This window comes from Taudactylus pleione, unplaced genomic scaffold (genome assembly GCF_031769625.1).
Source record: "Taudactylus pleione unplaced genomic scaffold, aTauple2 ptg000054l, whole genome shotgun sequence".
In the NCBI taxonomy this organism is placed as follows: Eukaryota; Metazoa; Chordata; class Amphibia; order Anura; family Myobatrachidae; genus Taudactylus; species Taudactylus pleione.
Window position 1 is genome coordinate 8,844,235 of NW_028284456.1, and position 15,901 is coordinate 8,860,135.

Below are 15,901 nucleotides of genomic sequence, written 5' to 3' on the forward strand. Positions count from 1 at the left end.
CCAAGGTATCCTGTGGATACCCTATGGACCCTGAAGTAGAAATATATGAGCATGCTTGGTGACTGCCTTGCCTTTAAAAGCCATTAGCTGACAGGTGAGCTTTAAACCAGGTAACATTTTTTCAGTTTAAACTATGTGATAGCAGCTAACAGGTTTCCATCAATGTGACAGATAGTGTAGGACCTGCAGAGAAGTGGGGTCCCGTGATGTGGGCTGCAGGCTTAAATGCATTGATCAATCCATGAACCAAAACCCCATTATTTATACATTATTGTGAGTGTTTAAACATGGTGAGTGCTGAGTTTTCCGATTTTATTTATTTAAGCAATGTGGTCACAAGCCACTTGCACCCCATTCCTGGGAATGGAGAGTGCAGGTCTGCACCCCAAATCTGGGAGTGGCGAGTGCAGTGGATTTCTGACTATATAAGCTTCTAGTGTGCTCTTCGGGGATCTCCAAGGGTTGTCCCACACTAATGTTGCACTCTACTCCTGTGTAAACAAGGCACTCTCTAGATTGTTTGAATTTTTTTATTTTGAAGTTTTTTTTAATATACCATCAAGCCGCCAACGTTTCGATTCTATTGCGAATCTCTCTCGTTTTAGGCAGTATTAATAATGCACTTAATGGGACATCTGGTCAGTGTAGTACGTTTGCAAACATGTGCTACACTGACCAGATGTCCCATTAAGTGCATTATTAATACTGCCTAAAACTCAGCCTTGAGAAAGTTTCGCAACAGAATCGAAACGTTGGCGGCTTGATGGCATATTAAAACAACTTCAAAATAAAAAAATTAAAAACACAAACAATCTGGAGAGTGCCTTATTTCTACAGGAGTAGCGTGCAACACATTATACATATATAGATATTAGTTCCACTTGAGACCAGCAGCACACACTTCAATTATATAAATACAAAGTGCAAGGTACAAATAGTTAGCATTATGTAAAAAAGCAGCCAGCACATCCTTTGTAGCAAAAGTCAATAATATTCATCCTATTTATCCAGCATCAGTGCAAATTACATCCAAAGAAACATGAATATCAGTGCAAGGCACAATTCGAGTGATGCATTTCAGCCAAATGGTTATATTGCGCCATGCAATATACTCATCACAGCAGTAGAGTCACAAGTTCCCAGAAAATGCAGCAGTGCTTGTGACTCTACTGCCTTGATGAGTATATTGCATGGCTATAGAGCCATTTGGCTGAAATGCATCACTCTACTGAGTGAGTCTCCTTTAACACCTGGACTTTTGGAAATGCATCTTATGGATGCACTGATATTCATGTGTCTTTGGATGTAATTTGCAGTGATGCTGGATAAACATGATTATTATTGACTTTAGCGGCAAAGGATGTGCTGGCTGATATATATATATATATACACACATACATACACTCATGCATACACACATATACATATTTATACACATACATTTAATATATATATTTATTTTAGAGTTCCCATTAGCCGGGCAGGGTGAGGAAGGCCGGGAACGTATTATCTGTGCGCGCCGAAGGTCAAGTGACCGGTCAATATATCTGCCAGTGTGCACCCACCTTAAGAGTATAAACAAGGAGACATATACTATAATATGCAAATATTGTTTAATGCTATTCTAGTGACTGGGTTTGCTCTATCTATAAAACTTTTTTTTATATTTATCACATACCTGAAATAAGAGCTGCATGTAGCAAGAACCATTTTGTGACATGGAAATTCAGTGCCCTCAACAATTAATACGATGTCCGTTAGTAGCTGTTGCTCATAGAACAGTTTTAGCTGCTCTAGTAAGGAGACCGCGTATTCAGTATTGATTTGCCTTTCCTCCTGGGTGGACATGATTGCATTCCATTAATGTTTACGGTTGTCCGAAAAAAAAAAAAAAAAAGATATATATATATAGACTTGCTACGTAGCCAAAAATATGAAAAAATAAATAACGTCCAATACTACTGAGGTGTTGGCTCCAAAATTGAAAATCAACTCTGTGTAGCAGCTATTAGAGAGGTCAGCAGCACAATCAACAAAACAGCTTAAAAACATTGAGTCAAAGTATTTCAGAGATCATGATTGGTATTCAGTTGTTTAACAAATCCAAGTGTAAAATCCAGTCACTGTTGTAGTAGAGCTACATTAGAGAGTAAGCTGCACAGCTCGGACAGACTTGAAGTACACTAAACCGCAACATTTTTTTTGTACCTAAAAGAAAATACAAAAGATTAGTAATACAGAAGGACAAAGTTACAGGATGGCTTCAATAAGGCAAGTTACAGTTTGTAAGAATTCAACTATTAAATGACAGACAACCCTCAATTCATGAGTCAGTGAGAGCTCAAACCCTTTGGTGACACTTGCGCACTAAACCCATACCTTCTACAGGAGCGAGCACAATAGTAAACACTGAAGAGCGAGGGAGAGGCTATACTTCCTCTCACACTGTCAGTCCTCACATTGCGGAATGGCATGTTGGGGACTTATGGGTCTATGTATCAATCGCGGTACTGCCGCGATTATTAATCGGTCCAACTTGCAGGGGATATTTTCATTTTTAATGAAAATATCATTGCTATGTACAAATGGGTTATATACCTAGCAAATTGAGGAAGTCTTTCACAGAAGTGAAAGACTTCTCTGGGGGAACTTGACACTGTGAGCATGCGCACAGTGTCAGCTTTCAGAGCCGGCTAGGGGTTGCGGAAGAGAGATCGAAAGATATCTCCTGCCCCTGGAGCCCCCATAGGCTTACAGTAGTTTACACCATCTGAAGATGGTGTAAACTACCGTGGCTAAACTGCGAAAAGCTTCGTTTTTTGTAGTTTAGTACATAGGGATCAGATCGTAGTCCCCATTGATAATAATGGGGACTGTGATCTGCAGCACTGATTAACACTTTGCTGGAGATTTCTGTGAAATCTTCTGCATTGTGCTTTTAGTTCATACAATTATGCAGGAACTGCATACTTATGTAAAAAAAAATACTAAGCCTTCGAGAGAGATAAAGTGGATAGAGATAAATTACCAACCAATTAACTCCTAACTGCCACGACAGTTAGGACCTGATTGGTTGATACTTTTATCTCCATCCACTTCAACTCTCGCCAAGGCTTAGTATGAAAGACCCCACAAAGTCTCTCATCTTTGAATGGCTCTGCCTGAGACAAGGTTTTCACCTGGCCTCATGGGCGGAACATTCCTGTACTTATATTAGTGAAAACCAAAATATATAACCACCACAACAAAAAAGCAAAGTACGAACCATTTACCTAATCCTTCAATATCCAATAGTTTATTTGCTAAACAGAAGTGTTTCATATATATCATGTAGGGGATGCTACCGGCACTTACCTATCTGGAGGGTTGGGGGTGGGGGTATAAGGGAAGGGAAGATGTGGGGAAGAATAGATAACCAAAATGCAGCTTACTATGGTCAAAATAAAAAAAGGATTTATTCCACAATAATTAAAACAGCAATACTTGTGCTGAACGAATAGCCAGATTCTCAAGTGTGTCACACAAAATATGCATTAAAAAAAAAAATCAATTATAATCACATTAAAGGCAAGCTTCATACTAAATGTCATAATAAACATACTTGGTAGAAACTTAGATGTCTATCTATATCTATCAGTTATATGTATCTCTCTCTATCTATATTTATCATATATAATAATAATAAATGAAACAATCAAGAGCTAATGAGCCTTACCAGCCTCGGCTGTGGTAAGAGTCTAGGGGATGCAGTCAGGATACAGCGGGCGCTATCCCGCCCGACGATATCCCAACACAGATATCCCGACATGGGACTAAAGATAGGCGTCAAAATCCTTGGTGTAAGGCACCCCCCTGGGAGTTAGGTTTATGGTGCAGGGTGGGGGGGATTAGGCACTAACAGGGGGAGGTTAGGCACCACTAAGAGTAGGGAGAGAAGAGGTTTATGGTACTTAAAAGTGCAGCAGTCGGGATTTCGATCTGTCAGGCTGCAGTTGTCGGTATTTGATCAGTCGGCATTACATACCGATTCCAAAGTCTACAGAGCTGTATAGCCTATAAATTGCTTTGTAAACCTGGCTATACAATGCTAGGTATACAATGGGTCAATTCAGATGTTTCCAGTATAGATCAGGGTGGGAAAAAATTATTCCATATAGTGTCTGTACATCCTATACAGCACAAGGTAATTCTGGTGTTAATTACACAGGATAGCAGGTGGTTGTGATGATAAGTCCAGAGACCTTATTATCCTAAACAAAACAGGTCAAATGTGAGGACTAGGGCTGCTGTCTTCCGGCACTTACATATTCGCTGGTCTCTTGCGGGGGTCCCAGGGTTTCCGCTGTCCTCCTTCTGGTCCGTGCTGTCCTATGCTGCAGTGTTGCCACATGTGACCCATCATCATCTTCTGGTCTTTCCCCGCTGGCCCAGTCATCTTAAAATGGGTCACCTGACTGCAGTTAGACAATAATGTACAAGCCTGGGCCACATGACTCCATCCACCAATTAGAACTCAGCAGCCCCTATAAAGTCCTTTGTGAAGTGCTGGAATATTGCCAGTGCAACGTCGCTCACCAGCCACGTCCCTCGGCTCCAGAACCCTTGGTCAGCTATTATCTTTTGTAGTAGCACTACTGGTCCCAGCCAGCAAACAGTTCTGCCAGTTCCAGCCTGGTTGTTCTTCCTGCGAAACACCACTGGTCCCAGCCAGCAAAGACTACTGCCAATTCCGGTCTTATAACTTTTCTGCAGTAGGACTACTGGTTCCAGTCAGCTACCAGCATACCACTCAGCTTGTTTATTGATACAAATTCCAACTTAAAATGCAGCCTAGCCGGTCCCAGCCCAGCACCCAGATTAACCAGTCCCAGCCCAGTAACCAATTTAGACAGTCCCAGTCTGGCAACCAGCATAACCTGTCCCAGCCTGGTTACCAGCTTAGCCAGTACCAGCTCAGCATCCAACCTTTATACCAGATTCTCTACATACTGCTCATGTGCAAGAATTTCATAAGGCTTCCTAGCTTTTTGCATTCCGCCTCTATACCAGCCTCAAGTCCTAGTCTGGGAACACAAACTTTGTCAGACCTGACACTAAATAAGCCAGAATAGATAGTAGGTGTTTACCTGGGATGGTGTCAGTCATAATATGCGGTTCTTGAGTTACCCCTTTCCCACAAAAGTGGACCGGATAGCAGCGGTGATGGTCCTGCTACTACAGCTTTCATTCAACCCGGCGCCGATGTGTACTTCCTGGTTGCTGGACCGCACTATGGAACACACAGCAGCTATTTCCAGCTCCTTGTGCAACGGTTTCCAGCATTCTGGATCTCCTTAGTGTATAGACTCCTCCAACCGGTTTCATGGGGCTTAGTCAGGGATGGCTCTTACACACAGTTAACTTCTTAAATAGCTGTTGAGTTCCTCTTAATTTGCTCACTGAATGGTATTAGTCAGCTTTAGAGATTTCCAGGTATACAAATTCCTTTGTTTTCCATTGTTTAATTATAACCTTCATCAAGACATTCACTGTATATTTATGTACGCATCTGTAACCAGTGTTAAAACTTTAAAACCTTATAAAATACCAAACTTGATGATTTTCATTGGCTGTGTGTGTTTCAAGAATTGTACAGGTTTATATTTCTTATATATCAAATGTAGGGATTGTGAGAGTTTATTTACTCCCCATACACTACCAAATAAATTATATTATAATTAATGTCTTCATGAAATACATGCTACTTGTTTACTAATGTGCAGATTAAGAAAATGCATACTAGTAAAGTGCACAAAACTGTATGAAAAAATCTCAAAACCGTACTTTTCTAATAATAATCATAATAAAGGTTTGAGCATTCAGCATGGTGGTGGCTCATTCACTGCTGTTATGGTATCTATATGGAATGGAAATGGGGGGGAGGGGAGGGGGAAGTGTATAAGTAGTGGCATGAAGAGTCATTACAGAAGATATCCCAAATCAAAAATGATGATTAACCCTCTTGAGCAAAAGGTATCAAGATGGTATATCCATTTGGCCTCTTCCTTAGGGAGACTTGCAATTTCATCGCCACCTCCTCAGTGGTTTTTGATACCAAAGAATTTTAGGCTAGTGGGTCACTATTGTGAAGTGGGAAGAGACTATGGGTGTCCACTGCAATTCTCAATTTCAGCTGCCTTATGGTTCTACTGACATACTGTTGCTCACAAAGGCACAAGAATATTATTAATATAGTTTATTTATATGGCGCCATAAGTGTTCCACAGCACCTTCCAACGCACAAACAAATAAGTAACAATGCAGTACAATACAATACAGGACAAGGATAATATACATTGCTACACTGGCGACCATAACACCCAAATAAGCAACACAGCATAAGCCAGGGCTCGACAAATCCCGGTCACCAGTTTGCCATGGCGACTACGATTTTAGTCCTGGCAACAGAGTTTTCCAAGCCCCCTCGCCCGCGCCCGGCTGCCCGCAGCAGCAGCTGAAGCTCACCCCTGAGCTGCAGCGTCCAGCTCTCCCCCCAGGGGCACTATGGGAGAGAAGTCATGACGTCTTTCCCATAGTTCCGAAGAGCGGCGGACGGCAGCGGACACAGTATCGGGTCTTAGGTAAGTATTCTTGTTTTTTTGTTTGTTTGTTTTGTGTGCGCGCGGCACTATTACAGGGGGCTTACTACTGGGGGCACTTTTACAAGGGGACTTACTACTGTGGGCAATATTACACCCAGTAGTAAGCCCCCTGTAATAGTGCCCCCAGTAGTAAGCCCCCTGTAATAGTGCCGCGCACCGGAAGGAGTATGGCGGTCACCAAATCTACCTTGACTCTAGACCACCCTGTTAAATCCTCCACAACAGGAAGGAGGATGCCAGGCATCGACTAAACATCGACCCTGGCCCACCCAGCACTGGAGGCAAGCATTGCAGTCTCACAGCCTCCATCTTCTGCCCAATGCCCGCCAAGCAGTGAGTAAGTTATGAGGGGTGGATGGTTCACAATGGGCTGCTGCTTACCTGTTGTGATAAGTCTGTTCCTGGTCCGCTCTATCCCCCAACCCGGGCTGAATCACAATTCCACCCAGCGGATAATATTCTCCTTAGAAATTTTTGATTAATGCAATTGTGCACTGAAACTTTTACAAGCAGACTGATAGATGCAGAAGGCCAAATAGTATTGTGTGTGTGTGTGTGTGTCTGCATACAAATAAAGATTAAATTTATTTCCATGCATGCAATGTGGCCAATTTATAACTCTGAATCGGTCTCTCGATAGTTCATATATATGTAAAAATGGGATTTTGGTACCTACCGGTAAATCCTTTTCTCTGATTCCACAGGGGACACTGGAGTTGCTTACGCTGGGGGTATAGAGGCCTGGATAACTGGAGCCGGCACTTTAAATAATTTAGAAGTGTGAAGCTCCTCCCCCTCTATTCCCCAGCAGCCCTCAGTTTAGAAAATGAAGACCGAGAGGATATGGAGAACAAGCGGAGTAAAAAAGGAGAGTAGAGAAGAACATACAATAATCAAAGCATACAACATACAGAACAAACCGAACAGGCAGGCTAAGAGCGCAGAGGTGGGTGTCCAGTGTCCCCTGTGGAATCAGAGAAAAGGATTTACCGGTAGGTACCAAAATCTAATTTTCTCTTTCATCCACTAGGGGACACTGGAGTTGCTTACGCTGGGGACTTTCCAAAGTTTTCCCCTCGGGCGGGAGCGCTCTGTGGGACCTGCAGAACCAGAGGGCCAAAACTTGATAGTGAAGCAGCAAACGTATCAAAACTAACATTTAACCCACGTGTGAACTGAAGACCAAGTGGCCGCACGGCACAATTGTGACCTGGAGGCGCCCCTAACGGCCGCCCATGATGCACCCACAGAACGTGTGGAATAAGTCGAATGGACGTAGGAGGCCGCAGGCAGGACTAATCTAAGCCTGAAGAATAATCAGCCTAATCCAACGTGCCAACGTCAGCTTAGACGCTGGTCAACCCGTCCGAACAGCATCATAGAGGACAAAAAACGACTCCAACTTGCGGAGGGACGCTGTCTTGGCATATAGATGCAGAGAGCTCTAACTACATCCGAAGTAGAAGAATAACCGGAGTCCTCCACCGAAGACGGTACTCAATAGGCTGATTGATATGGAAAGCCGACCCAACCCTGGGAACACAAGCTAAGGTGGCTTATAGGGCAGAACACCCAAAACTAAACTCTATGAGCCAAAGCTAGAGCCAGGAGGAGGACACTCTTCCAAGACAAATGCTTAATTAAAGGTAAGTACCAGGGAGCTATCGGTGGTACAAAAGAAGGCTACACAAGCAAGACCCCCTAAAGTATTGTCTGCCCTCAGGAATGAGGGCCAATTTTCGTTGAAAGAAAATAGAAAGGGCAGAAGCTGTACCTTGAAAGTTCAAAAGGTGAAGACCAGAATCCAGTCCCATCTGAAGAAAAAAACAGAAACCGGGACAACCGGACGGAAGACCCGACTGGAACACCATTCGATATAAGAACGCCAGATGTGATAAAACGCAGCCGAAACTGGCTTCCTGGCGTGTAGCATGGTGGGAATCAGAGTCTGGGATGCTTCTGCATTAAAAGATATCGGTTTCAGGAGCCACCCCGTTAAACGCAGTTGCGCTAAATTGGAGTGGACGAAAAGGACCCTGCTTTAGAAGATCCGTGCGCAGATGAAGGGACGACTGGTCGTCTACAAATAGGGACCGAAGGTCCGAGAACCAACTACTCCGAGGCCAGTTCGGTGCCACGAGAAAGAGAGGCTGACTCGTGTCTTATCCTTTTTAGAAGGAAGAAGTGGTAGATCCATGAAACTGTCAGAGCGTCTACTGCCTCCACCTGTGGATCGCGAGTTCTTGACACTTATAGTGGGAGCTGAAGATTCATCCATGACTCCATGAGGTCCACCTGAAAACACCATTGACGTATCAGCGCATTGAACACGTTTGGATGAATCTTCCCTTCCCCAGGATGTATATCCTGGCGACTTAGGTAATCTGCTTCCCAGTGGTCCACACCCTAGATGAATACCACCGACAGGATTACTGAGTTCTTCTCAGCCCACCGGAGAATCTGAGATACTACTCGCATGGCCATGCGACTACCAGTCCCGCCCTGGCGGTTGATGTAAGCGACGGCCGTAGCATTGTCGGACTGACCTCTTACCGGGCGTGTCTTTTGCAACTCTGTTGCTTCTATCGGAGCATAGTAGATCGTTCTGAGTTCCAACACATTTATGGGCCACTTCTGATCCAGAGGGGACCATCGACCATGAAAGTGAAAATCGAGGACTACTGCTCCCCATCCTCGAAGGCTGGCATGCGTTGTCACGATGATCCAGAACCATACCGAATTTTTGGCCTGCTAAAAGACTGTTGTATTGTGTCCACCAGAGGAGGGTTACTCTAGTAACCTGGCTCAGACGGATCTGTCGCTGTAGAAGCAGATGAGACCCTGACCTTGTGACAGCAGGTCCAGCTGAAACACTCTGGAGTGGATCCGTCCGAACTGTAGTGCCTTGAAGGCAGCTACCATCTTCCCTAAGAGACTCAGACAAAGAATTAGGGACACCTTCTTTCTACTGCTTCCTTCTTGAAGTTGATTATCCAACCGTGTTGGATTAGAGTGTGATATATCAGTAAGGCATGGTTTGTTAGAAGGGATACCGATGGAGATAGTCCTTGACATCCAGGGATAATAGAAACTCCCTTGGTTTCAACCACACAATGATGGACTGCAGGGACACCATGTTGAAACGATATATATCTTAAGATACAGGTTTTAAAGGACTAGAGGTCCTAAACCGATCCATCCGGATTTGGTAGTACAAACCCCATACCTCGATGTTCTGGAACCGGAACTAGCACAGAGAATCGGAGTAGAGACTGGATAGCCTCCCATAGAACCCTGGCCCTGTCTGCAGGTATTGGCAGACGTGTAGGGAAGTACCGAGATGAGGGGGGACTTCGAAGTCTATTCGTTACCGTAGGGAAATCAGTCTCTGAATCCACTGATCTGAAAAGGTTCCAAACTTGTTGAAATTTCTGCAAAACGGGCTCCCACCGCCGGAGATCCCAGGTGGGGCGAAGGACCGTCATGCCACCTGTTTCTCAGCTGGCTTAGGTTCCTGTCGACCTGCAACATTGTGTGGATGACCACTACCTCTGTCGCCTCTTGCTAGCGTGGGAGCACCTCTGGCTCTACCACGAAAGGAATGTGGCACATGAAAGGAAAGAAACGAAGGTCCCATGTAAGATCCTCTGGGAGCCGAAGCAGTCGAAGAGAGGAAGGAAGACTTACACACACTCCCCCCGCCCCCCTCCCCCCACTGTGGCCTGGGATATCCATCTGGGCCAAAAGCATGTCACCAGTGTATGGTAAACCCTTCACTGCACGCTTGGATTCTGCATCAGGTTACCAAGCGCACAGCCAAAGGGCTCAGCAGTTCGAAATAGCATAAACAGATATGAGAGCTCCCTAGAAGCTTCTCCCAGGTAAACTGCAGACTCACCATGTGTTCTGCCAGAAGGGCATAACTGTGCCCTGGTAGTACCTGATCAACGCAATCAACTGGTCAGCCCAGCAAATCATAGCCTTGTTAACCCAGGCGGTAACTAGCGTAGGTCTAAGTTAAACTCCCGCTGCAGTATAAATAGAGAACAGCATAGACTCCAACTTGCAATCAGAAGGGTCCCTCAACAATGAGGCAGCCCGTACTGGGAGTGTAGTTTTCTTAAAGGGACAGTGAGCAGACGCGTCAACAGGGGGAGATGTTTCCCCCTCTTCTATCATGGATGACGGAAATGGGTAGCTGAACAGGAACCGCTGAGGAATTTGATATGGTTGATTCCAGACTATTTTAGCCTACAGCACCTGGTATTCCCAGGCAGTCTCCCATTAACCATGCCTGACCCTCCGAGATCAGACGTGTTCAGGGTGGAGTGTCCCTAGGGCCGCGAAAACTGAAAAACAGACAACCTTTTTGTTGGTCACTGAGAAGATAGGTAGCGTCCAATTACATTGTAATTGTTCCAGGCTAACTGAGTACTGCTGTTCTGACCCTGACACAGGGAGTAACGTACTCAAATAATACACACTCCTGGGATGCAGGAACTATATCCACAGGTAGACCGCCAGAATTAAGAATTCCACCCCAGTAGAGGCAGACTCTATATATGGCCCACAGATAGGGGGCGTATCAGATATTAAACTGATAATAACAGATACTACATGGGACTCTCTTGACTTTTTTGCCTGTTTATTGCAGCCTTTTCCACTTGATCTTAGCCAAAAGGCAGAGAAAATCTTGAGGAGTACAGTCATTATACAAACTTCCTCCAATCACGTTCCTTAGTATCCTCTGTTGTAAGGATATCCTTGTCATACCCTCTCTGACTGGAGAACAGTCGTTAGGGGGCGTTATTGGTAGGAAGTGGAGGGAGTAGAAACAGTGGTACCTATAACCTGTACCAGGATGTTGAGAGACTTGGTTAACCCCGACACCCTGGGAGGTGTGAGCCTCAGCCAACTGTGACGTTAAGTCAGCCATCACTCGTACCATGTCAGCGGCCCATGGAGGAGCAGGAGAGTCAGTAATAACCATAGGCGGATAATTACTAAACAAGCATCATATAACATGCTTGTATAGTTTACAGTTTGAACAAACATCTTTTGCAAAGAGTTTGACATTCAACCACAGTCACCCATACAGAGGGACAGATACAGAAGACAGAAGGCTAGTTTGGGAAACAGAGGAGATCACACAACTCCCTTCCCACAGAATTGATTCCCTGCTGTACACTCCCCTGTGCTCACAGGCTCCCAGGGATGCAATCAAGAGAACCCAGCCCTTCTGTAGTAGTGCTGCTACACTCTTCCTAAATTGGAGAGCTGCAGTCAGACACATGTGAAACAGCCGCTGCCGCTCTGAATGGAGACAGAGAAGCCGCGCTGTTAGGCTCCGCCCCCTTCTTCATGCCCTAAGGGCTCTGAAAATGGTAGTCGCGCTGAGTAGGAGCGTTATGCCGCGGGTGTCAGCGGGGAGAGGGGAGGAGGATACTCAGTGGAGTATGTAATGTGGAGCAGCGCTATAGCGCTATGCTCTGAAGCCAGCGTCGGCAGCGGGGACAGGAGCCAGGGGATGTGCAGCTGATGTACTCACTGCTTCCCTTGGATGGCCTCTCTGATAACAGCACTCCTCCTTCTCACACTGTCTTGTCCTCAGTGCTTGTAGAAGTGCTGTGTGGCGATAAGGAGCTGTCAGTTGCTTTTTTTAATAAGCACTGTGCACTCCTTCCTGTATAACAGGGCGCCAGGTACCTGGACTCCACCTTTCAAGAGGTGGCGAAGGGTACTATTAAAGTGTAAAAGATGCTATTAAAATAATAAAATAAAATAAATGTATTGCTGGAGCACAGCAAATTGTGACCAGCTCCGTAGGCACATTTTCTAAACTGAGGGCTGGTGGGGAATAGAGGGGGAGGAGCTTCACACTTCTAAATTATTTAAAGTGCCGGCTCCAGTTATCCACGCCTCTATACCCCCAGCGTAAGCAACTCCAGTCTCCCCTAGTGGATGAAAGAGAAAGATACCATTCCTTAGTAACCTGACTCCCCAGAGCAACTTATTGAAACATGAATAAGATTATATCTTCTAAATCATTAAGAGGTACAAAGCAAAATTAAAACAAGGCGAGGGCTCAAAAATGAATTCTACGCAAAAGTAAACATTTCAATAGAAAACTTTCACTTGCCAGAGCTCTCTGATAGATTATGTACCACACTATGGTGGTTCTGAGTTGAAAATATTAAAGGACCTTTTTGTCCCTGCCATTACCTGGATTGCAATACCTTGATCCTAGAGAGGATGGGACCAAAGTGATGCCTGTCAGACTGGATGAGATGCTTTGCTTATGCAGAAAGGCAGGCCTGCGGTATTATAGCGCATTCCATAGAAAACGTTTGAACCAACAGTAACAAAAAAAAAAAGAGAGTCTAAAAAAAAGGTTATGGCCATATATTTTATTTTAATTTTCTGTATATTTTCAATGAAACAAAAACAAAATATAATAGAAGAACGAACTTCACAACAAACAGGCGCTCAGTGGTTAACAATGAACAATATTCACCAATAGTTCAAAAATTGTTGGTACATGCAGATCCCAATATAATTTCTTTCTGCAGATCTGCAAAGACAGATGTCTCCCCTGCTCTTATAGAGCTCAGTTAGGGAAGACAGAAACAAAACGAAAATAGTCGAGTAACCTTTTTATAAGGGGTAGGTTTAATATAGGAGTACACAGACAAATAATAAAACAGCATATAGAAATACTCCAATTAGGCAATGTGATTTCAGTAGGAATAAATCACCGTGATCCCAGGTCTATGGGAAGGCTGAGTCTCGTATCCGGATACAAGATCCACCACAGGGGTCCTTCTGTGTTAGAAATTTCCCTGGAGTGTCAGGTAAACGTGACCTACGCTTGACACGTTTCCCACCTTAATGGGTCCTTCATCAGAAGCGTGTTTGTGCTCACATAATTCTCCCTTTATTAACCCTCAAATTCAACTGGCGACATTTACTGCTAATCAGCGTCTTTTAATCAATGCGGCATGTGCAGGGGAGTCTAGAGTCGGAAGTGACACGGCCGCCTGCATTTCAACAAGACCCGGAAGTGGTCCTCCAACCCGGCTCCCACACCACAACTGTACATTTAAAAACAAACGTCATTCCGGAAATGACGCAACCGCTTGCATTCCATTCAAACCCGGAAGTAACTACATGTATTACATCGCTGTTTTCACATAGAAAAAAATATAACATATTAATTTGTTACAACAAATAAACAGTCTCCAAACGTTCATTATCCTGTATTTTCCTTTTAGGTCTACATTTTTGTCCATAGATATAGCCTCCAGTTTGGCAAAGGAAGGTAATAAAACATTGCATTCAAGAAGAGCATAAAAAGTTAAATAAATAGAAAGCAGTATCAATAAAAAACTATTTAAAATCATACATATACTGTATATGTGCAAAATTGCAAATATTTGTGCAAAGAATGTAGAGATAAAGATTATTCCACAAAGTGAAGAAATAGAATAAAAAAGTGCTGGTGCATATAATAGGTGCAAATAACAAATGCAAACCTATACCAAAAACACACTTTAAAATCAAATTCACCGTTTAATCCCCTGGGAACAAGGGTGCTCAATTGGTGGACTTGCCTCATCTCTGCCTGTGATAGTCTCCTTCTCAATATCTCTAGTACGCCATTTTAGTAGGATTAATTGAATGTCCCAAAAATGTTTTAATTCGCATTCATTTGAATTAGAACTTTTCTTAAAATGGGCTGATACCCATACTGTATGTAAACCTTTACGTATAAGAATTTATGTTTTAATTGAGCACGGTTTCAAATTCTGTTTAAATCAGAAACAAAATATAGAAAACAAAAAACAGCAGTACAAAGTATTGTTCAAACGATCACAGAATGAATAAAAAAGAATCACATTAACATGTGGTTATACAGCATATATATAAGTGCAGAACATAGTATTAAACAAATATTAAAAACAGTGTGGCAGCAAAAAACGTAGTACAATAACAAGTGCTGGCAGCCCACCAAATCAACCAGTGTCAGGCGGGGAGATGTGTACCATGGTAACCATAATTTGCGAAATTTGGGCAAAGTTCCTCTAGCTGTATAGAGAAATCTTTCATGGTTAACAGTATCATTAACTAAGGAGACCCAGCTGTGAAAAAGAGGAGAATCAACCCGGAGCCATGCCTGTGCTATAATAACCATGGCCAGGTATAACAACTTAAAAACACTTATAGGTTATGAGAGTGGTTTCCAAACTGTGTGCCGTGGCACCCTGGGGTGCCTCAGAACACTTGCAGGTTGATGGTGGTCCAGCACCAAATCAAATTATTAATGGTCAATGTAATGTAAATTGTGCACAAACAGAAGCTTAAACCTGTCACCCACTACATAACTGACCCTAAGGATGACAGGTAGCACAATTTACTTCACTTTACTATTTTACTTCATTTTTTCTGAATTTGTAAATAACAAACGTTTGGCTTAGGGGGTGCCGTAAAAACAATGCCGTTACTCTAGGACGCCATGATTCACAAAAGATTGGGAACCTCTGGGATATGACATTAAGCAATTCTTCAAGGGAGAAACCAAAAAGACATAAGTGGGTCAAGGGAGGGGGGGAAAGCAGATAGAGTAGTAAGGTACAGAGCCTGGCATTCCCAAAGGAGGTGCCAAAAAGTCGCCTCTGCTGACCCACATCTACAACCTCTGGAATCTGCCCGAATCTCCATATTAAAAAGAGACTAAACTGAGTACATTTTTTTTATTTTTCACAGAATATATCTGCTGGTAGCAAACACAGGCAGTAGCATCCCGAGTACCACCAAGCATAAGTGTCCTCTGTTCGTCTGAAAGAGCCCCCAAGTCAGCTTCCCATCTAGGTCTTAGAGACTGCTCAAGGCCATTATAAGAATGTGCATTTAAAATAGAGTAAATAGCAGACACCACTCTACAGGCACCCACAGAGAACAGTAATTTTTTAACAGGAGAATCAAGAATGGAGGGAGGGAAGTCCCCGTACTGGGCACCCAAGGCATGACATAACTGTAGGCAACGAAAAAAAAGCAGAATTAGGCACACAAAATTCAGATTTAATCTGATCAAAGGTTTTATGAAAGGCATATTGATGTGACCTAGCAAAGTCACGCCATAAGGGGCCAGAATGTCTTGCAATCAAAGCCGCTCTGCTCAGGGAATCCCCCATTGTCCCACAGTGGTAAATCCGGGTCCCATCCCTGAGGACCAAACAGACTATTCGCAGCCATTCAAACCT

General features: G+C 43.7%; 1 protein-coding gene and 1 pseudogene across 2 annotated transcripts in view; both read right to left on the reverse strand.

The window, feature by feature from the left end:
- KBTBD2 (kelch repeat and BTB domain containing 2) overlaps nucleotides 1-15,901 on the reverse strand; it is a 70,581-nt gene that overhangs the window by 12,792 nt on the left and 41,888 nt on the right. Inside the window, exon 2 of one of the 2 annotated variants that reach the window (XM_088464413.1) lies at nucleotides 1,679-2,208. In XM_088464413.1, the coding sequence (XP_088320539.1) occupies nucleotides 1,679-1,848 (170 nt within the window). In that variant the 5' untranslated portion in view covers nucleotides 1,849-2,208. The remainder of the gene's footprint in view (nucleotides 1-1,678; nucleotides 2,209-15,901) is intronic. The other variant, XM_088464414.1, reaches the window with a different exon arrangement.
- LOC148535229 (U2 spliceosomal RNA) lies at nucleotides 11,207-11,259 on the reverse strand (annotated as a pseudogene).